Here is a 22757-nt window from a genome sequence, read left to right as displayed (position 1 = left end):
AACTAGTAGCTTGCCGATGTCAATAATTACACAATGCTCATAAAATCAGTCGCACCCAAGCGCCAGCAGAGGGCGACAAAACACCAAAAAACATGAGTAACAAATGGACATGACGCTGTGCTGTCATTTTAATCTGTTTGAGCGGGGCATGTGCGTTAAATACGTCAAATATTTTAACGTGATTAATTTTAAAAATTAATTACCGCCCGTTAACGCAATCATTTTGACAGCCCTAATGAAATTATTATAATTTTACACACATTTGACAAAAGTATGAGCACCCGTTGAAAAATCATGTGATGCTTCTGTAATTTGTGTAATTAACAGTGCCCGTTACTTACTTGTGGCACATAACAGGTGGTGGCAATAACTAAATCACACTTGCAGCCAGTTAAAATGGATTAAAGTTGACTCAACCTCTGTCTTGTGTCCTTGTGTGTACTACATTGAGTGTGGAGAAAAGAAAGAAAACCAAAGAACTGTCTGAGGACTTGAGAAGCAAAATTGTGAGGAAGCATGGTCAATCTCAAGGCTACAAGTCCGTCTCCAAAGATCTAAATGTTCCTGTGTCTACCGTGCGCAGTGTCATCAATAAGTGTAAAGCCCATGGCACTGTGGCTAACCTCCCTAGATGTGGACGGAAAAGAAAAATTGACGCGAGATTTGAACGAAAGATTGTGCGCATGGTGGATAAAGAACCTCGACTAACATCCAAACAAGTTCAAGCTGTCCTGAAGTCCGAGGGTACAACAGTGTTAACCCATACTATCCGTCGACATCTGAATGAAAAGGGACTCTATGGTAGGATGCCCAGGAAGATCCCACTTATGACCCAGAGACTTAAAAAAGCCAGGCTGGAGTTTGCTGAAACTTACAAGAGAAAGGCAAAAACGTTTTGAAAGAATGTTCTCTGGTCAGATGAGACAAAATTCGAGCTTTTTGGTAAAAGGCATCAACATAGAGTTAACAGGAAAAAAAATGAGGCTTTCAAATAAAAGAACATGGTCCCCACAGTCAAACATGATGGAGGTTCTCTGATGTTTTGGGGTTGCTTTGCTACCTCTGGCACTGGACTGCTTGACCGTGTGCATGGCATTATGAAGTCTGAAGACTACCAACAAATTTTGCAGCATAATGAAGAGCCCAGTGTGAGAAAGCTGGGTCTCCCTCAGAGTTCACGGGTCTTCCAGCAGGACAATGACCCAAAACACACTTCAAAAAGCACTAGAAAATGGTTTGAGAGAAAGCCCTGGAGACTTCTAAAGTGGCCAGCAATGAGTCCTGACCTGAATCCCATAAAACACCTACGGAGAGATCTGAAAATGGCAGTTTGGAGAAGGTACCCTTCAAATCTGAGACCAGGAGCAGTTGGCCAAAGAAGAATGGTCTAAAATTCCAGTAGAGCATTGTAAGAAACTCATTGATGGGCACCAGAAGCGGTTGTTCACAGTTATTTTGTCTAAACGTTGTGCTACCAAGTATTAGGCAGAGTGTGCCAATACTTTTGTCCGGCCCATTTTTGGGAGTTTTGTGTAAAATGATAATGATTTTTTTTCCCCATTCTTTTGTGTTTTTCCATTGCAAGCAAAATAAATTAAGATACTACTAAAGCATTTGAAATCACAATCATTTTCTGGGAGAAATTGAGCATTATCCGACAGAATTGCAGGGGTGCCAATACTTTTGGCCACCACTGTATCAAGTGAGTCCAAATGGATTGGACGTCTATCACCGTCAATGGCACTGAAACATGACCGTTCACTGCCGCCCCCCCCCCTACTCACACCTTGACGCGCACACACACACACCCATTTCCCCCTCCCCCTCCCATTCCATAGCAGGGCACGTCGTGGCAAAACAAAGAACACCCCATAATATTCAGAGTCGCACAGTATGCATGGTAACCACTTATGTTACAGATGACTCTGTGTGCACGTCCACACACTGAAGCCAAATTATACGCACACGGCAGCTACCATTACGCATTCGACACACACACAACTACACACAAGCCACCGACAATGTAAGGACATGACGAAAACCACAAACACACTCACAAACTTCGACACATGGGTGCCATTTTGTAAGACATTGTCGAATACAAAGTGTCCAGCTACACAAACGTTCGGCGACACGCACAATTCAGCCACTTATAACACATCCAAATACATGCAAAGAGGCAGATACAAAATGTATAAACAATTTAAAAAGCATGACTAATACACACACACACACACACCCCGACTAACACATAGATACTAATAAAACAACAAAACACACACTAGAACCACTTAAACGCACACTACTAAACAAACCGCATAAAACAGAATTAAACCCCCTCAATCATACAAACTACACTTGGAAAAACGACTAAAACAACTCAGACACGCGCACACAACTGTACAAACACGCAAACCACACACACAAAACATTGAGAACATGTCTAAAACCATGCACATATCATAACTGAAATCACACAAAGACACTACCAAACAAACACAACCCCAAAACCACTATCACAACTACACAAACAACTAACACTAAGGGAACACAACATAATCACATGACTTAACAAACACAAATCAATTTGGTTGTAATTTTGTCCATTTTGAGCAAGTTGCTAACTCAGTTTATGCCACCTAAAAACACTCTCACCACTAAACAAACAACAAAAAACACAAACACACGCTACCAAAAGAACACACAACATAAACACATGACATAACACTAAACACAAGTGCCGCTTTGAGCAACAAGTTGCTTACGCTAACATGACTGCACAACCTAAACACACAATGACACAAACAACAACAACAAAACACAAACACTACCAAAAGAACACAACATACTAACATGACTTAACGACAAAGGCAAATCATTGTGTGTAATTTTGTCCACAATAGCGCGATTTTGCACTAGTCGCTAACGCTAACCCGACTACAAGTACACAACTCACTTGTTTACATTCAAATTGTGAGTGCACAACTTTAAAAAAAAAAATCAGCATGGTCAGGTTTCTGTCCCATGATGCAACACTCAAGTGTGCCCCGCCCCCTGGCCGGCTCCCACCCACCTCTTTAAAGATGGTCACCCGTAGCAACGTGGTTATAATGAGGTCAGGCGGACATCCCATAATGTTGAAGAGGCGCCAAAGTGGGAAAGTGTCACAGGCTGAATCAGCAGCAAGACAAGATGGCCGCCAAGTTGACTCCAAAAAGTCTACACACCCCAGTTTCCATGTCGGGTTTTTATGACTGTAATAATCATGTTTCCGTACCATTGACGGCGACAGACATCCAATCCGTTTAGACTGGGACGTCTATCACTGTCAATGGCAGTGAAGGAGTTAATATGAAAAACTTGTCATTTAAAAAAGGGTGTGCAAACCTTTAATAACCACTAGTGTATATCTACATTTATTATGATCATTCTCAATATCTAAGCTAATCATAAATCATCATACAGTTGCACATTATCAATTCTATTTTTGGAGATTGACAGGAGTGATGCATGATGGGAAAGAGGAAGAGGCCTAAACAAAGGCGGGCAGGCATATGTACTTGGGATCCATTTTAGGCTGCCAATCAAAATGAAGGCTCATTTGCATACTGTACACACTCAAAGGCAGGGGAGGCCCGCCCCCTGAAGTTCACTGTAGGGTACTGCAATCACCACTTCAATTTATATCTATCACCTAATAAGAAATGTGAGAATTTTGGATGTAAAAATTCAAAGGTCAATCATTTCCTTTTATATGTATAAAAATAAAGCAAAAAATAAAAATAAAAAATTAACGCACATGTATAGTATCAATGAATTATATATGTAAAATAGATAATATGTGCAGTATAATATGTATGTAATACCATATATTATAATCACAAATAGGTGGTGCTTACCATAAATGTATTAGAATTTGATATATATCTGAGGAAACATTGTTTTTACCGGAAAAGTTTACAAATAAATTAATATTACATTAAAATAATAAAGGCCTAAGAGAGCGGTACAGTGATCCCTTGTTTTTCGCAGTTAATGGGGACCACAACCCGCTGCGATATGTGAAAAACTGCGAAGTAGCCTCCTCCCCCACAAATTTTTAAAAATTTTATTTATTCATTTATTTTATGTGTGTGTTCAATGTATTTATTCAGATTTAGCATTGGAAAGAGATACATACAATACATGTTTTTTCACTTTTTTCCCCAAAGTATAATTTAAAAAAAAATCATGTATACAGTATATATATATTTTTTTTAAATTTCAAGCACTTCAAATGTAATAATGATGATAAGTTTTAAACTAGGGCTGTCAAACGATTAAAATTTATAATCGAGTTAATTACAGCTTAAAAATTAATTAATCGTGATTAATCGCAATTAATCGCAATTCAAACCATCTATGAAATATGCCATATTTTTCTGTAAATTATTGTTGGAATGGAAAGATAAGACACAAGATGGATATATACATTCAACATACGGCACATAAGGACTATTTGTTTATTATAACAATAAATCAACAAGATGGCATTAACACTATTAACATTCTGTTAAAGTGATCCATGGATAGAAAGACTTGTAGTTCTTAAAAGAAAAATGTTAGTACAAGTTAGAGAAATTTTATATTAAAACCCCTCTTAATGTTTTCGTTTTAATAAAATTTGTAAAATTTTCAAACAAAAAATAAACTAGTAGCCCGCCATTGTTGATGTCAATAATTACTTAGACAATGCTCATGGTTGCTGAAGCCTATAAAATCAGTCACACCCAAGCGCCAGCAGAGGGCGGCAAAACTCCATAAAACACAACAAGTGAGCGTTTCACTGTGTACTGTCATTTAAATCTCTCTGAGCGGGGCATCTGCGTTAATTGCGTCAAATATTTTAACGTGATTAATTTAAAAAATTAATTAACACCTGTTAACGCGATATTTTGACAGCCCTATTTTAAACATATCCATATCCCACCGAATTATTTTTAAACAAGAATAAAGTAGAAAAATACTTGTCTTTATTAAATGCTTCATTGAGTGAGTCCACTCGAATCCACTCAAGCTGCTCACTTACACACAATGAGTTGCCACAGCAACTGTTTCACAAGCTAAATGATGATTGACGCATGTGGCGCTTTGAAGTTTCAGCTTTCAAGAGTCTCTGGCAAGATTAAACTTCAAGGTCTGTCAATCATCGTTAACTTTAATAAGCAACTCCAATGCACTGCCTGACCAAAAAAAAGCGGCAGGAGCGAGAGAGAGACCGTGATCGGATCGGGACAGCTTTATAAAATACTGCATATATTTATTTATTGAAAAAAAATCCGCAATGGACTGAGGACGCAAAGTTTGATGTGTGAAGTAGCGTGGGATCACCACTTTTGGTGGTTGAGAATTGCAAGGTCGTGTGTGACCGCTAGAGGGTAACATAGAAACAGTTTTCAAACCTAAAAATTTACTCCCGTTTGGTTTCTGGTAATTTTGGTAGTGTTTTAATACGGAAACTAAATCTTCTCTAAATGATGATATATCAGTGCCATTGATGACATTAGGTGTCCAGTTCTTTTTGACTCCCAGTCAAATAGATTGGACGTCTATCCTCATCTTTAGCAGTGAGCACCGGTAATATCCAGTATAACATAGTAGTAATTAGAGATGTCCCGATCGGGCATCCCGATCGATCGGGTCCGATCACGTCATTTTCAAAGTTTCGGAATCGGCAGAAAAATATCGGCCATGTCTTATATATATATTTTAATTAAATCGTTTTCTAATTGTATTTAACGTTACAGACATAATATGTTACACTCATCCAGAGTCTTTAGTTTAGGCTTAAGGTAGGGTTATCAGATTTATCCCAATAACAGTAGTAATTAATTTTTTAAAAAATGTATCACGTCAAAATATTTAGCGCAATTAAAGCATGCTCTGCATGACCCACTCGCGCATTGTCGCGCTCAATCTGTAATGGTGCCGATTTACCTATATAAAGAGATAAAAGGCAGCGTAAAATGAGTACAGTGAATTTTGGCAGCCTTTGGAGCCTTTTTTTAATTGGCTAAAGCCTTACAATCCCTCTCCCTAAGACTAGAAATATCATGGAAAGCAATGTAGCGATTGATCTTTTTCACCTTATGTTATTTCCCAACGCAGAGAAAATATCTCAATTGGTAGCACTACGCACAGTCATGGTTCCACTTCCCATCATGCATTTGGGCATGGCCACAGTATCATTTACTGCAAGCTCAACAAACACTAGATGGCAATATTTAGTCACAAGTTTTTCTATCCATGGATTCCTCTCACAGAATGTCAATAATGTAAATGCCATCTTGAGGATTTATTGTCATAATAAACAAATACAGTACTTATGTACTGTATGTTGAATGTATATATCCGTCTGAGTTTTATTCATTTTTTTCTTAATGTATTGCCAAAATGTATATGATCGGGAAAAATTATCGGGAATGATTGGAATTGAATCGGGAGAAAAAAAAAGCAATCGGATCGGGAAATATCGGGATCGGCAGATACTCAAACTAAAACGATCGGGATTGGATCGGGAGCAAAAAAAACATGTTCGGAACAACCCAAGTAGTAATATATATTAGTAATCATGAGTTAGGGCTTTCTTGCAGAGGATAAAGAATAGACACCTGTGACTATTAATGTTTTTTGAAAACTAATTGTAACTGCCAATGTCAAGGACGATTCACAGCTCATCTCCAAAAGATAATCTCGTTACGAGCATGGATTTAATTGAGGCCACCCGCGACCCACATTTAGTTAGCGTTAGCCTCCCCTCGACATGTACAGCCAATGTTTTTCATAGAAGGATCTGCTGGAGGATGGATTATGTAAGGCAAACGTAGCGGACCCCACTGCGGAGCACACCCCTCCGATCTATTTTTACCTCCTCTGCACCTCAGCCATATCCCTCCATCATCATCATCATCCTCCTTCTCCTCCTCCCGCCCCTCCTGTTTTCCTGCGTGGACGTTCGCCGTGCTCCAGAAGCATCTCAGCCTCTTGCCGAGACACGCACGAGCAACGCGGCAGGTAAGGACCGCGTCGCCATCTTTGATGCTCGGCTGAGCGCGCGGAATCGTGCAGTGTTACGTCAAGAGTGTGTGGGATTGTTATGTGTTATGTGCGGGTACATGTAAAATGCAGTATTGTGACGTGTGTGCGTGGTTGTGCATCTCAGGTGTAGTGTTTTTTGGGGTATTTAGCTATGTGTGTATATATATATATATATATATATATATATATATATATATATATATATATATATATTTTGTTTGTATTTGTGAGTATATCAATTGTGATTAAGGTGTGTACCCATGTGCTATTATTGTGTGTATGTGTACATGGAAAATGCTGTATTGTGTCATGTGTGTGTGGCTGTGCATCTCAGGTATTGTATGTTTGTGTGTATTCGTGTACAATAGTGTAAGTATGTGTTATTATGCAGCTCGACTAATTATTAAATTAATAATTTTGTGTGAAATTGTGTGTGGGGGGGGGGAGGGACGGGGTGTACTAGTGTGTGTGTGTGTGTGTTGTGATGCACCTGGGCTGTAGCAATATATGGTGTTTTTGTGAGTGTTTATAAAAGATTGTTTATTTTTTTAATTTCGCTTTCTTTCATGAATTATTCTATGAATTTTATGTGTGGATGTGTGTACATTTATGCATGGAATAAGTGAGTGAGTCCGTGTTTATTTTTTGTTTGTCATGTTTGTAGACAATAGAAAAATGATTGTATTTGTGTGTTCGTGAATTATTCTTGTTCATTTATTTGCATTTTTATATTTTTGTAATGATTTTTTTTAGCAATTTTGTGTGTGTATGTGCATTTTTACATGCAATGAGTGAGTGAATATATATTATTAACATTTGCAGACAATAAAGAATGATTGTCTGCACGTTTGACTATGAGTGCCCAATAATGTGTTAGTTGCTGGGTTGTTGGCGCTAAATGCTAAATGGTTAAGTCAATAAATTGATCAAATGGTGTTAAATAAAGTGGTCATTTTCCACTCGGAATGAATACAATGAAGTCAATGATGTGCGTGTTAGTGGAGTGTGAATACAAGCCGCTGCTCTACTTCCTCTCACTGCGCGCGTGCTTCAGTATCCAAACTCTCCTGTTTAATTATTTATCTCCCTGTCTGTTATATTTCCGTCCTCTTAATTGGCTTTTTTTATTGTGTGTGTGTTGGCTCGTGCACGTGACCTCAATGAAAAAAATAACCAAAAATGCAGCATAGATAGGCAGGGGCTTCCAAAAATGTTGACTTACCCAGGATGCATTGCAGCACAGTGCCTGCTGAGCTTTCTGTTGAGCACTGCAGTGTGTGGAAGGAAGGTGTGGCGTGGCGTGATGCGTTCGGGGTACTCCCTCCCTCTCTGCTCTCCTTCTCTCCCGCCGTGTCGGCTTACGTAACGCAAGAACAGGAGAGAGGAGTGGTGGTGGTGGGGTTAGAGAGGAGACGTTTGAGTGGATTAGAAAAGACAAATGGGAACTAGTTTTAGGGCACACTTGATTAGGCAGATGATATGTGAGCAAGCTTGTCACAAGTTGACTTGATTTCCTTCGAAAACAGGCCTAAAAATGACCCCGAGCAAATGCAGGTGTTACTTTGGCGCCATCGTGTGGCATCTCGAGGAAAGTGACTGATATTTTGTGGCACTATGTTAAAGCAACACTTGGTAACTTTTCAGTTTTGGTCGATTTTAGCGATGCCGGTGGACAAAAGCCGTAGTGTATTGCCTTAAGGAAGACTGCGTTTCCCATGAGGACCAGCGCACACCCGCATTGTCGTGAAATCATCAATCAATCAAAAATCAATCTCTCGGTCGCCTTCAGAGGGATTAAACAACATTTCTGTTTCCAGCGGTGTGAACAGGATGAGTAGTAATACGGTAATGAATCCAGTTGTGGCTAAAGAATAGAATATGACGGTTAGCTACGGTGTGGCTTAGTGTGGCTAACCCCCCACCCCACCCAAACTCGTCGGTGCTAACTAGTTCAGTTGAGGGTGGGCGTCACGCCAGAAAGCCGTGCCAATATTTATTCTGTATATCCTTCCTTTTTTTTCCTCCTCAGACAAAACTTTTTGTCTATTTTGTTGCTCTGCCATCTTAGCAGAATTAGTGTTCGCATCGACTTCCGTCTTTATAATGAACGGGAAATGGGGGAAGTGATGTATGCCATAAAGCCGTCAGCACATTTGTAGTTTTTTTTGTGTGGCAGGGTTCCTCCTCCCCTCCTCAAAGTTAGTGTTGGTGAAAGCGATACATACCCCCTCAAGATATAAAAGGTGTCATTGAACTAGTTGTCAATCGACATATAATTAGATATGTTATGAAAATATTTGATAAAGTTTGAAAAGTTTCCAAGTGTTGCTTTAAAGTGAGTTGAGGAGGTCATTTTTAGATAAAAGTACAATCGCAGTGTTAATAATTTGCATATTCCCAATATATTGTTGGATTTTTTTCAGTGCCATTAAAGATGATGGACGTCCAATCATGTGGCGTCCAATCATGCTGCTGCTTTGAATTGAAATGAGTTTGTGACTAGTAGACGTCCAATCCATTTGAAGTAGGATGACGGAGTTGAGGAAAAAGATCCCTCATCAAAATAAAGTATATCTTATTTTACTTCAAATGGATTGGCCATCTAGCCAAGTCAGTGGCAGCCAATGACTTGAAGGTGTTAAATTCGCCATAAACTGATGGCAAAGCAACACTTTTTTTCCAACATGACGCTCCTCAACTCTCTTCAACTTTGCACCGAAATGCCACAAGGTGTTGCTAAACCTGCGTGAAGTTGGCCCCCCATCAGCAAATTTGTATAAAAATGTCAATCGTTTGTGCTGTAAAACGTTTCGTTTGTGCTGCTATTGTTTTTAAGATACATCCAATTCTTGGGGGCTGCAAATCACGTCGTCACTCGAAATTAAGCCCCCCATTAACTGTAAAATTGACTCAAAGGGGTGCCATTTGTTTGTCCTAGTTGTTGGGACAGCCCTCTGTTAGAGTTGGTACGCTCCATCAGCCTGCTGGAGTTGGATACGGAAAAGATGCGAATGATGTCATCACTGGAATCGCAATACAGTAGTACCTCTACTTATGAAATTAATTGGTTCTGGAAGTGGTTACTTAACGAAAATTCTGTTAGTAGAGACGCGTTTCCCATGTAAATGCCCTAATCCATTCTAAGCCACCCCAAATTCAGACATAAATCTTTTATAATGCATACAAATGCAATAAAACATGTAACAAATGCATGTTAAAATTACACAATTGCACAATAAACATAAAACCTTAGTTGTGCATCTTGTAAAAAAACAAGACTAAACGATAACAGTCATGTAACACTGTCAGAACACGAAGGGTGAATGATAAGGGCGCTGGGATACACACATAGCCAATTGGATGCCATGAATGCTAGGCCAATGGCAGAGCAGCTATATGTATGTTACGTTCAGTAAACTGTGGGAGCTGCGAGTACCAGCCATGCTGTATTTTTGCCTTTCGTGTCCTGAAATTTCTTTCTTAACAAGAGGCATGTTTTCCCGTTGAGCTGTTTTATAGCAGAAATGAGCACAAATGGCATAAACGAATGGCACAATTTGGGGTCCATTTTGCAATTAATGGGGGGCTGCGTGACCTCATCATTCGAAATTAATTAGGGCTGTCAAAATTATCACATTATCGGGTGGTAATTAATTTTTTTAATTAATCACGTTAAAATATTTGACGCAATTAACGCACATGCCCCGCTCAGATTAAAATGACAGTACAGTACAATCTCCATTTGTTACTTGTGTTTTTTGGAGTTTTGTCGCCCTCTGCTGGCGCTTGGGTGCGACTGATTTTATGGGCTTCAGCACCCATGAGCATTGTGTAATTATTGACATCAACAATGGCGGGCTACTAGTTTATTTTTTGATTGAAAATTTTACACATTTTATTAAAACGAAAACATTAAGAGGGGTTTTAATATAAAATTTGTAGAACTTGTACAAACATTTATCTTTAAAGAACTACAAGTCTTTTTATCCATGGATCGCTTTCACAGAATGTTAATAAGGTTAATGCCATCTTGTTGATTTATTGATATAATAAACAAATACAGTACTTATGTACAGTATGTTGTATGTATATATCCGTCTTGTGTCTTATCTTTCCATTCCAACAATAATTTACAGAAAAATATGGCATATTTTATAGATGGTTTGAATTGCAATTAATTACGAATAATTAATTTTTAAGCTGTAATTAACTCGATTAAAAATTTTAATCGACAGACAGCCCTAAAATGTATTTTACAGCACAAATAAGCAAAAATGTAGCACAAACAATTGACATCATTTTTATATAAATTTGCATCTGATTGATGTCCAACTTCACTGAGGTTGTTGCTAAAACACTACTTTTGCCACGTTCATCTGGGCACCAAAATGTTTTTTTGGACATGCCAAATGGTGAACATGTAAGAGTTCACTGGATTTAACATTTTTTTTTAACCTCATTCCTTATTAAAAAAATGGCTGAAGGCATGGCTGTGGCGTTTTTTTGCTTCACCTTCTTCATCTTTATAAGAAGCAAAGCGCTGCCGAGCTGTAGCAAGTGTCCTAAAAAACAGCTCTTGAGAAGCTCCTAAAGACTGGCAAGGTGGTCCCAGCGTGACGCTCGCCCGCCCACGTCACCAACCTCCAAACATCCATCAAGTGTCCCACGACACATCTCCGCAAGACACCTTAGTTGCAGCTGCGCCTACCTGGAATAACAATGAGGAAGCAAAACACACAAACTTTCTCTTCCTATTTGCTCTCTGTAAAAGTAGTGCTTCAGTCCATTGTCAGCTCCCACAAATGTGTTTTGCATTACTTGAGCTGCTTCAAACAAAGCCACCTGACTCACAGGAAGTACATTTCATGTCTTCCTGTCCTCTCCGGTAGGATGTCGATTGTCAGCATCGTCGCCAGGGAGATCCTGGACTCCCGAGGGAACCCCACGGTGGAGGTGGACCTCCGCACTGACAAAGGTGAACCCCAAGACTATAAAAATGGACAAAAATAATTCAACATTTAAACCAACCAATTAGGGGTGGGAAAAGTACCCCCCAAAAATCAGCTCAAGAAGTGTTACATCAATGTAATTTTAATCAAGTAAATGTAAAAATACTGGTGTAAAAATTTACTCAAAGTATTAAGATCATTTAACATTTACACAAGGTAATGAGTAGCTCATGTAAATGTTCAACCAACTCATGAGTGGAGAAAGTACCGAAAAACTACTCAATGTAAAGTACTGTTACATTGATGAAATCTAACAAGTAAAAGTACTAGTGTAAAAATGTACTCAAAGTAAAAAGTAGCTCATTGAAAAACCAAAATGTTCAACCTTACCAAGGGTGGCAAAGTATCAAAGAGAGCTACTCAAGTAAAAGTACTCTTGAAATGATGAAATTTTACTTGAGTAAAGGTAAGAGTACTGGTGTAAAAATCTACCTTAAAGTAAAATATAGCTCATTTAAAATGTATTCAAAGAAAAAGCAGCTCATTAAAAAAGTACTCAAAGTAAAAGTTACTCTTAGTTTGTATTAGTTTTAATAGCAAATGCAAAACTTTTTACTAGTTTTCATTTTGCTTGAAATTTAAACTTGTGGTTTATTGTCCAGTGCTGCTTATTTGTTGATTTATTTGGGTTAATATAATAGGTAAAAATGTATTTGACAGCAGCGTCGTAAGACTGTTATAATTATGACATGACACTATCATGGGCATTAATGAATGCTTATGACAGATCATTAAGTATCATCCGGCAAATTATGTCACTAAGTCCGTTTATGTCGAGCTCGGATCTTTTACATCTATTCAAAAGTGAGACAATTTGCCGGATGACACAAAATGACATCTGTCATAAGCATTCATTAATGCTCATGGCAGTGTCATGTTATTATTATGATGGTCTTATGACAGTTTTATGGCGCCACTGTCAAATAAAGTGTTATCAAATACCATAAATAGCAATTAATGAAACAACTGGGACAGTAACTGAAGGAATAATTAGCACAAAACATTAATTTTGATTGTTATTTACATCTAGCGGTGCAATGCATGCTAGGAGGCATGTTGGACGACAACAGTGTTCACAGCAGATGGCAGCAGAGGTTGACAGTCTCCTCCAAGGGAGCAGTGATAGCCAAATGAAGCTTCTTGGAGCATTGAAGCTTTGCAGCCAATTGGTTTGAACCTTACAGGGTGGTTCGTTTGGTCTTATGAGAGTCTTATGATGCCACAGTGAAATAAAATTTTACCGCCTAATATCTTTTGGTGCAAATATCCCGTAATACAATGAGGACACGTGCGGCTTATCTATAAACAAATGTTGTTTTCATGTCAAATTTGGTGGGTGGCGGCTTATAATTAGGTGCGCCTTATAGTCTGAAAATTACGGTAGTTTTAGTTTAGAATTAAAAAAAAAAAAATTAAAATAACACTTGAAAAAAGAAGATTTCGAAAAAACTTATTGAGTTGAATTGAATTTTGTCATTTGGATGAGCAAATATTTCATCCACTTCTAAAATATGAAAATGTTTGTAATTTCTTTATATTTTAGTTTAATCAGTTTCAACGGTTCTTTCCTTTAATTATATATTTTTCATTTCAGTTCACAAAAATGTTTTTTTTTTCAATTTTAGCCTTCGTCATTTCCTCCATTTTCTCCAAAAACCATGCTTTGGACAGCCTAACAAAAATTAGCATTGATATATAAGTCACGCCAATTTAACATAAATGGTGCAGCAACACATGCAAACCTAAAAAAAAAAAAAATTCACAAAAACCTTTTTTTGTGTGTATAGGCGTCTTCCGAGCGGCGGTGCCTAGCGGCGCGTCGACGGGCATCTACGAGGCCTTGGAGCTACGAGATGGAGACAAGAGCAGATACAAGGGAAAAGGTTAGCGTGTGCTAAACTACCTGACCAACAGGGGGTGCCCTAACATCTTTTTTCGCTTAAAATGACACAAAAAATATTTACTTTTCAGGCGTCCTGAAGGCTGTGGGACACATCAACGACACATTGGGTCCTGCGCTCATCGCTTCTGTGAGTATTAGCGTGAATTAGGGCTGCAGTTATCAATTATTTTAGTAGTGAACTAGTTAGTTCAAATAATTGAGTAATCGGATTAGGAACATAAAAAATGACAATACCTGAGTTTAGCCTCAAATGGTATAAAAAATAAATTAATGAGGATCTAAGTATAACAAAAGAACAATTGGCTAACTGGCATAACAAAAGTCCGCTAGCTTAAATGCTATAAAATGCTAATGTATATATTTTTTTACAATGTTCTTAACAAATTGTTCAAACACATATTCCCGCAAAAAACGGCTAAGTATACCTATACATGAAATTACGAATGCGTTACAAAAATCATTAGCTCAAACAAAAACTTACCTTCTGTTGGTCTTAACAGGGAGCAGATGGATTCAGCCAAATGAGTTATGTCATATTCACTGTTGCCACTAGAGGGTAGGGTATCCACCCAATCAATGAAAATAAATGCAAACACTTTCAAAACAAACCATCAATGCAGCAAAATTGAATTAGAAGCTTTTTTCTAATCGAATTACTGGAGTTAATCGATTAATCGTTGCAGCACTAGTGTGAATATTTACAAGAGTGGTATTTCCGCGGGTGTGTGCAGGGGATCAGTGTGGTGGAACAAGAGCAGCTGGACAACATGATGATTGAGATGGACGGCACGGAAAATAAATGTAAGGTTCTTCTTTTTGGGACGGGACGTGCTCGCGTGGCTTTTCTGCGGGTAAACATACGTCTCACAATTGGCCCTCAGCTCAGTTCGGCGCCAACGCTATCCTGGGCGTTTCATTGGCTGTCTGCAAGGCAGGAGCCGCCCACAAGGACATGCCCCTCTACAGACACATCGCCGACCTGGCGGGAAATACGGAAATGGTTTTGCCCGTTCCTGTGAGTAGCGGATATTTCTTTCTTCTTCTTCTTCACTTCCTCACTTCCTGTCTTTTGCCTTGCAGGCCTTTAATGTGATTAATGGAGGTTCTCACGCTGGAAACAAACTGGCCATGCAGGAGTTTATGGTCCTTCCTGTGGGCGCAGAATCCTTCAAGTAAGATGTCCTTTCGGTCATAAAGGAGTAGACTAATAAAATATGCTGAATATTTACTGCCCCACCCCACCCCCCTTTTTGAAAATTTTCAAAATGAAAAATATGAAAATGAATATAAAAGAATATTAACTATTATTTTTCTCTTACATTTTTTATAAAAAAAATAAATAAACAGGGAATATTTAAAGATTTTTTTGTTGATTTTATATATAAATATATATATATATATATTTATAAGCGAATAAAAAGACAACATTTTCTAAATATATTGAATATTTGTAATAAGGTTAACACATTTAAATAGAAAAAAGAGAATATTTCATTTTCTATGCATAGAGGATTAGTTTTTTCCCTTTATTCACGATCAAAAAATGAACATATTTAAAGCAACACTTGGTAACGTTTCAACCTTTATAAAATATTTTCAAAACATTTGTGATGAAATGTCAACTAACAACCAGTGTTGTCACAGATTACTTGAAAAATTTAATTACTGATCACGCCTCAAAAACGTAATGTAGTTACTTTCCTGATTACTTCATTATCAAAGTAACTAAGTTACTTTAAAAGTAATCTATCAGGTACTTTTTACCCATTTTTCTCCCTTTGCCGCCTCAACATAAGAATGACAACAGAAAAATGTCATCAGATGTAATTGACTTTCCGATGATTGAATTTAAAGGGGAATATCAGAATTTCGCGCTAGCTTAGCCACTCCGGCGCCCTGAAACTAACAAATATCTGACAAACTGCTTGGAATTTGTTGAAATCAACTCCACCGACCAATTAAACGCCGCTAACCTCTAAGATTAAGCCTAATGTCAAAACTTCTGAATTTCAGGTTATGGTTAACAGCATATCAGTGCCAATATAAAACAATGCAAACTGACTGCACAAAATTGCAAAAGTGTTGGCGGGCGCGGATGCGCGTGCAAAACCCAGAAGTACTCCTCTCAACACACACGTGGTCAATTTGGCCACAAAACGTGGTGGCAACGAAGTACTTTACACTCAATCAGAATTGCAACACATCCCACAGATGCTAAACGAACACATCACCTCAAGGCATAAATCTGCAACACGCATATGATGTAAACAAAGCTTGCCAACTTGGAGCGATGACTGCCCGTCGTTGCTACGGCAAAGCTACGAAACGGCCGCGCATGTAGGGCATCCAACCTTTTGCTGATACCCTCCAGAATGAAGAAAAAATACTCACTTTCATTCAAGGATATCCACAGATCAACATTCTCTCGCAACGTCTCAAGACTCGGCTCGAATGTCCACCCGCCTGGCCCACACCTTTCAGTCCCACAACACATGTGACGCGAGACCAAAACAGGAAATAGCTAAGAGGTTGTCATGGAAACACGTACCGGGAACCTTTTATTTTAGCATTTTGTATTCAAAATGCTCTTCGTACATGACTACAATATTCTATTCTACATACATTATGAGGCACTGAAAAAATAGTAACGCAGAGACACTAAGGAAACTAACGTTAATCAGATTACTGGTGTAGAAAAATGAACGCGTTAGATTAATCGTTACTGAAAGAAAGTAATCAGATTACAGTAAACTGACAACATTGCTGACAACTAGTTGAATGATCGCATTCAATGGCACAAATTAACTTTGAAGAGGGTGGCAGGAACCATGCCACACAAAAAAAAACAAAAAATGTGCTGACAGGTGACCTAGAGATTGATTTTTGATTGATTGATGATTTTAGGACACTGCGCGGGTGCGCGCTGGTCCTCATTTGAAACGCAGTCTTCCTTAAAGAAAAACACTACTGCTTTTGTCTACCGGTGTCGCTAAAATCGACCAAAACTGAAAAGTTACCAAGTGTTGCTTGAACTCACAAAATATCACTTTCCTCAAGATGCCACACGATGGCGCCAAAGTAACACCTGCAGTTGCGTTTTTAGTTGTTGTTTTTTTTTTAAATTTAAATATATATTTTTTTTTATTTGGGACTTTTTTTTCACTCATTTTTATTTAAAATGTAGATAAGTCAATAAATAATCTTAATACATACTTTTCACAAAAAAAGAGGATTTGGACCTTTTTATACATTTAAATCAACTAACAAAATACTTACTCATAAATTAGTTGCTGATTAGTCGGCTAATTGTGGAGTTTGACTTTTGGGGCTGGGGGGGCACAAAATGTCGATGACCCCGAAACGCAGTGTCAACAATAAAATGAACTTACAAGAATATTTATAATAATAAGTTGAAAATTAGTGTTTTTTGTTTCTCGTGTTTCTTTAGGGGAATTCTAAATCAGGTTGCTTAGGACAGCTATACTTTTCACCAAGATCGCCGTCCATTGAATATGGTATGCCCACCGTGTCGTGCAAATGTAGTTACCCCTGTCAAAAATTGTATCCCCTGGACGGAGCCACTGCGCTGCACTGATTTGCTTACTTTCCGTGTTTTGGTGATGTAGTTATCCACAAGGTTTTAAAACATAAAACCATCCATCACAAAAAAAAAAAAAAAAAAAATTATCGTATAACGTAACGTTTTACTGTTTCACTCGTAGAATTACCTATAACTGTTATTACTGCATTTCAAATCCTGTATGGAGGATGTTTCTACAATTTAATAAACGTTGACATCCAAAATGTATAATTGTGGTTCTTTTCTGGCTTCAATTAATTGTTTAAGTCGACATAACTCATAACTAATGTGTGTGTGTGCGTGCGCTCCTTTGGCCAGGGGATACAATTTTTGACGGGGGTAACTACATTGGCAAGACACCGGTGGTGGCTCTGTTGTACAATTAGCGTCTTTAGTGTGGCAAATTGAAACCCCGCTCACCATTCTGGCGGTGCTGTCTGGCGTTTCATGGTCCACATTATCAATCCTTGGTTCTTGTTCAGTAGTAGTTGTCGCTTTTGAAAGCTTAGGTTTGAAAAAATTACGTATACCCATCTTGCCTCTTCGGTCATTGGGTGGTTTTGGCCAAGCAAATGACAGTCTAAGGCAGGGGTCCCCAACCTATTCCACTAAGGCCCACTGTGGGTGCAGGATTTCATTCTTACCGAACAAGATGACAACACTTTTTCCCCAATCTGGTGTTTTACAAGTGCAATCAGTTGATTGCAGTCAGGTGTGGCTTGTTTTAGCAGAAGCCTCATTGGTTCAACTGTCTCTGCTGGATCAGCTGGAACAAAAACCAGGACCCACAGTGGGCCTTGAGGACTGGGTTGGAGACCCCCGGTCTAAGGTGCTAGTCACATGATCTGTTCGAAAAATAATTTTGACCCATTATAAAAATATATATTTTTGTTCATTTCATTCATTTTAGTTGTTTTTTGTATTGCTTTACAACTTTTATAGACAATGTTTTACCGCAAAACTCTTAATTTTAAACTCCGTGTATGGCAGCCCTAGTTTAGGTTCTGAAAGGAGGCTTTAAAAGTGGTCCCTTTTTGATTTTGTTGACGGCGATATTGCACTGGTCTTTTTGTAGGGAGGCGTTGAGGATAGGCTCGGAGCTGTACCACACGCTGAAAGGCGTCATCCAGCAAAAGTACGGCCAGGACGCCACCAACGTAGGGGACGAGGGCGGCTTCGCCCCCAACATCCTGGAGAACAGCGAGGGTGGGTGAGGACGAGGAGCAAGCTAATGATGGCGACCGTTTGAACGCTGACTTTTGCCCCTCCTGCCACTCAGCTCTGGACCTCCTTCAGACGGCCATCGAGAAGGCGGGCTTCACGGACAAGGTGGTGGTGGGCATGGACGTGGCCGCCTCAGAGTTCTACCGCGACGGCAAGTACGACCTTGACTTCAAGTCCCCGCCGGACGCGGAGCGCCACATCAGCGCCGAGGAGCTGGCAGACATCTACCGGGGCTTCGTTGATAACTACCCAGGTAGGTCACGAGCTTACGTGCAAATTCCCCGCATGACGCGTTATCTCCCCCGCCAGTGGTGTCTATCGAGGACCCCTTCGACCAGGATGACTGGGAGGCCTGGTCCCGTCTGACGGCCAGGGTGGGCATCCAGGTGGTGGGCGACGACCTGACGGTGACCAACCCCAAGCGCATCGAGAAGGCGGCCGAGGAACGCGCCTGCAATTGCCTGCTGCTCAAAGTCAACCAGATCGGATCCGTCACCGAAGCCATACAAGCGTAAGCTAAGTAAAAACGCTCTACGGTCAGGCTTCTACAGTGGGAAAAAAAGTAACCAGAAAACTGAGACTTACTTCTAATTTGTTTGGGCCACTTTCTGTCACGCAGGTGCAAACTGGCGCAGGCCAACGGCTGGGGCGTCATGGTCAGCCATCGCTCCGGCGAGACCGAGGACACCTTCATCGCCGACCTGGTGGTCGGACTGTGCACTGGACAGGTACATAACTGGAGGAACAAAATAAACCCAAAAGAAATAAACTAACCCAAACAAAGCTACATTGAAAAATTAAAGAGACAAATAAGTACTGAGTGATATCATTGAAATCTGCGTCTTATAGTACAGTGCGGCCAAATTATGCGTATTTTTACAGGCTAACCAGAAACTGCAAAGTTTTTCTGGAGAAACGGCGATGGGAGCTTTGCTGTGGTAGATACAGAGCAAAGACCTGCTCAGTTTATTTTGGGGCGTTTGGATTCAATTTCTGTTGATTTGGGGGAATTTCGGGGTCACTTCCTGTTAATTTTCGGGAATTTCCGGGTCACCTCCTATTTATATGGGGAGATTTCAGTCACTTCCTGTTGATTTGGAGACAGTTCGGGGACACTTCCTTTTGATATCAGGTCACCTCCTGTTACTGTCATGTTACCGCCTGTTAATTTGGGGACAATTCAGAGACAATTCCTTTTGATATCAGGTCTCCCTTTTGGGGACATTTCGGGGTCACTTCCTATTGATACCAGATCACTTCCTGTTAATTTGGGGCCATATCGGGGACATTTCTCGTTGATTTGGGAACATGTCACTTCCTGTAGATTTGGGGACATGCCTTGTTAATATCAGGTCACTTCCTGTTGAATTGGTGACATTTTGAGGACACGTCCTGTTGATATCAGGTAAATTGCTGTTGATTTGGGGACATTTTGAGGACACTTCCAGTTGATTTGCGGACATGTCACTTCCTGTTGATTTGGGGACATTCCGAGGACACGTCCTCTCGATATCGGGTCACTCCCTGTTGATTTGGGGACATTTTGGTGGCACTTCCTTTTGATATCAGGTCACCGTTTATTGATATTAGGTCACTTCGTGTTAATTTGAGGACATATTAGAGACGTGTCCTGTTAATATCAGGTCAATTCCTGTTGTTTTGGGGACATTTAGAGGACATGTCCTGTTGATATCAGGTCAATTGATGTTGATTTGGAGACATTTTGAGGATATGTCCTGCTGACTTAGGGACATGTAACTTCCTGTTGTTTTAAGGACACCCCGGGGACACGTCCTGTTGATTTCAGGTCACTTCCGGCTGATTTTGGGCTATATCGGGGTCACTTCCTGTTGATTTGGGGACACTCAGGGACATGTCCTGTTAAAACAGGTCACTTCCTGTTTATTCGGGGACATTTTAAGGACACGTCCTGTTGATTTGGAGACATGTCACTTCATGTTGATTTCGGGACATTTTGGGGACACTTCCTGTTGATATTAGGTCACTTCCTGTTGATTTTGGGCCATATCGGGGTAACTGCCTGTTGATTTGGGTACATTCAGGGGACACGTCATGTTGATATCAGGTCAATTGCTGTTGATTTGGGGACATTTTGAGGACACGTCCTGTTGATTTGGGGACATGTCACTTCCTGTTGATTTTTGGGACATTCTGGGGACATGTCCTATTGATATCTGGTCACTTCCTGTTGATTTGGGGACATTTCAAGGACACGTCCTGTTGATTTGGGGACATGTCACTTCATGTTGATTTCGGGACATTTTGGGGACACTTCCTGTTGATATTAGGTCACTTCCTGTTGATTTTGGGCCATATCGGGGTAACTGCCTGTTGATTTGGGTACATTCAGGGGACACGTCATGTTGATATCAAGTCAATTGCTGTTGATTTGGGGACATTTTGAGGACACGTCCTGTTGATTTGGGGACATGTCACTTCCTGTTGATTTTTGGGACATTCTGGGGACATGTCCTGTTGATATCTGGTCACTTCCTGTTGATTTGGGGACATTTCAAGGACACGTCCTGTTGATTTGGGGACATGTCACTTCATGTTGATTTCGGGACATTTTGGGGACACTTCCTGTTGATATTAGGTCACTTCCTGTTGATTTTGGGCCATATCGGGGTAACTGCCTGTTGATTTGGGTACATTCAGGGGACACGTCATGTTGATATCAGGTCAATTGCTGTTTATTTGGGGACATTTTGAGGACACGTCCTGTTGATTTGGGGACATTCTGGGGACATGTCCTGTTGATATCTGGTCACTTCCTGTTGATTTGGGGACATTTCGGGGAAACGCCCTGTTGGTATCAGGTCACTTCCTGTTGATTTGGGGCCATATCGGGGTCACTTCCTGTTGATTTGGGCACATTCCAGGGACACGTCCTGTTGATATCAGGTCACTTCCTGTTGATTTGGGGACATTCTGGTCTTGAACAGTACTGGTCGGTCAAATGGTTTGGGCTGTGCGGCGCTTCGGAAAAACGCAGAGAATACGATCAAAAATAATAAAGTTGAGGAATTTCATAAAATGGGCCTTTGCCTTGCTGCAAATATCCGATAACACGTGGAAACCTTTTTTGTGTGTGGCAGATTAAAACTGGCGCCCCCTGCAGGTCCGAAAGGTTGGCCAAGTACAACCAGTTGATGAGGTCCGTTTCCGCTCGACATTCTAAACACCTAACAGTCGTTAACTCGCCTGCTTTCTCCTCCTTAGGATCGAGGAGGAGTTGGGAGATCAAGCCCGCTTTGCAGGACACAACTTCCGGAACCCCAGCGTCCTCTGAACTACACACTCACACAAACAAACAAAAGCACGCAAGCACTGAGCCATACCACACACACTTACACACAAAAATACGCAAAATTCAAATATGCACTGAACTCCTATGACGTCACACACGCCCAAGTGGGGTTCAAAAGCCAGACATGCACTGTTAATGTAGTTTTACGAGTAGTCGGAAAAGAAATTTGTCAAGAAAAGGTCAAACCCACACGCACTAACCCTCCTCTTTTCCTTCTCTTCTTCTTGTTTCTCCTCCTTTTGCTTGTGACTCTGACGTCGTGAATGAGACTTACTGTAAGAGATTTAAAGGAACAATAAGAAGCTGCCGATGCAAATGTGAGAAATTAAATCATTTACGGTTTCAGATGTGTGTCGTTTTATTTTCGTCATTTTAGCGAACGTGAAATGATCTGTCAGGTTGAGCGGCGTGACGTCACCAAAGTAGCGCCAGATTATAATTTTTATTGACGGTGATAAACGTCCAATCCATTTTACCTAGAAGGGTGTTGGACAGCAACATGAATTGGACGTCTATTGCAGTCAATGACAACCATTACAAAAAATCCATAAATTAAATTTCTCAAACTGCACTATTGACTGCGTCAACGTGAGGGCGCTGCAGTGATGCGCTCAGTTTGAAACAACCGTTTTT

The 22757-nt window shown here is 40.0% G+C and overlaps 1 protein-coding gene across 1 annotated transcript; it reads left to right on the top strand.

Moving 5' to 3' along the window:
- Positions 1–6827: 6827 nt before the first annotated feature.
- On the top strand, positions 6828–22469 carry LOC130910867 (gamma-enolase). Its single transcript, XM_057828478.1, has 13 exons — positions 6828–7053; positions 11967–12052; positions 13874–13969; positions 14058–14116; positions 14721–14790; positions 14871–15004; positions 15070–15161; positions 18645–18775; positions 18849–19046; positions 19103–19304; positions 19413–19521; positions 21913–21971; positions 22037–22469. Exons 2-13 carry the CDS (start codon positions 11968–11970, stop codon positions 22104–22106), a joined length of 1305 nt encoding a protein of 434 aa, XP_057684461.1. The 5' UTR covers positions 6828–7053; position 11967; the 3' UTR covers positions 22107–22469.
- Positions 22470–22757: the final 288 nt, after the last annotated feature.

This window comes from Corythoichthys intestinalis, chromosome 22 (genome assembly GCF_030265065.1).
Source record: "Corythoichthys intestinalis isolate RoL2023-P3 chromosome 22, ASM3026506v1, whole genome shotgun sequence".
Lineage (NCBI taxonomy): Eukaryota > Metazoa > Chordata > Actinopteri > Syngnathiformes > Syngnathidae > Corythoichthys > Corythoichthys intestinalis.
This window is presented reverse-complemented; position numbering and strand designations above follow the sequence as displayed.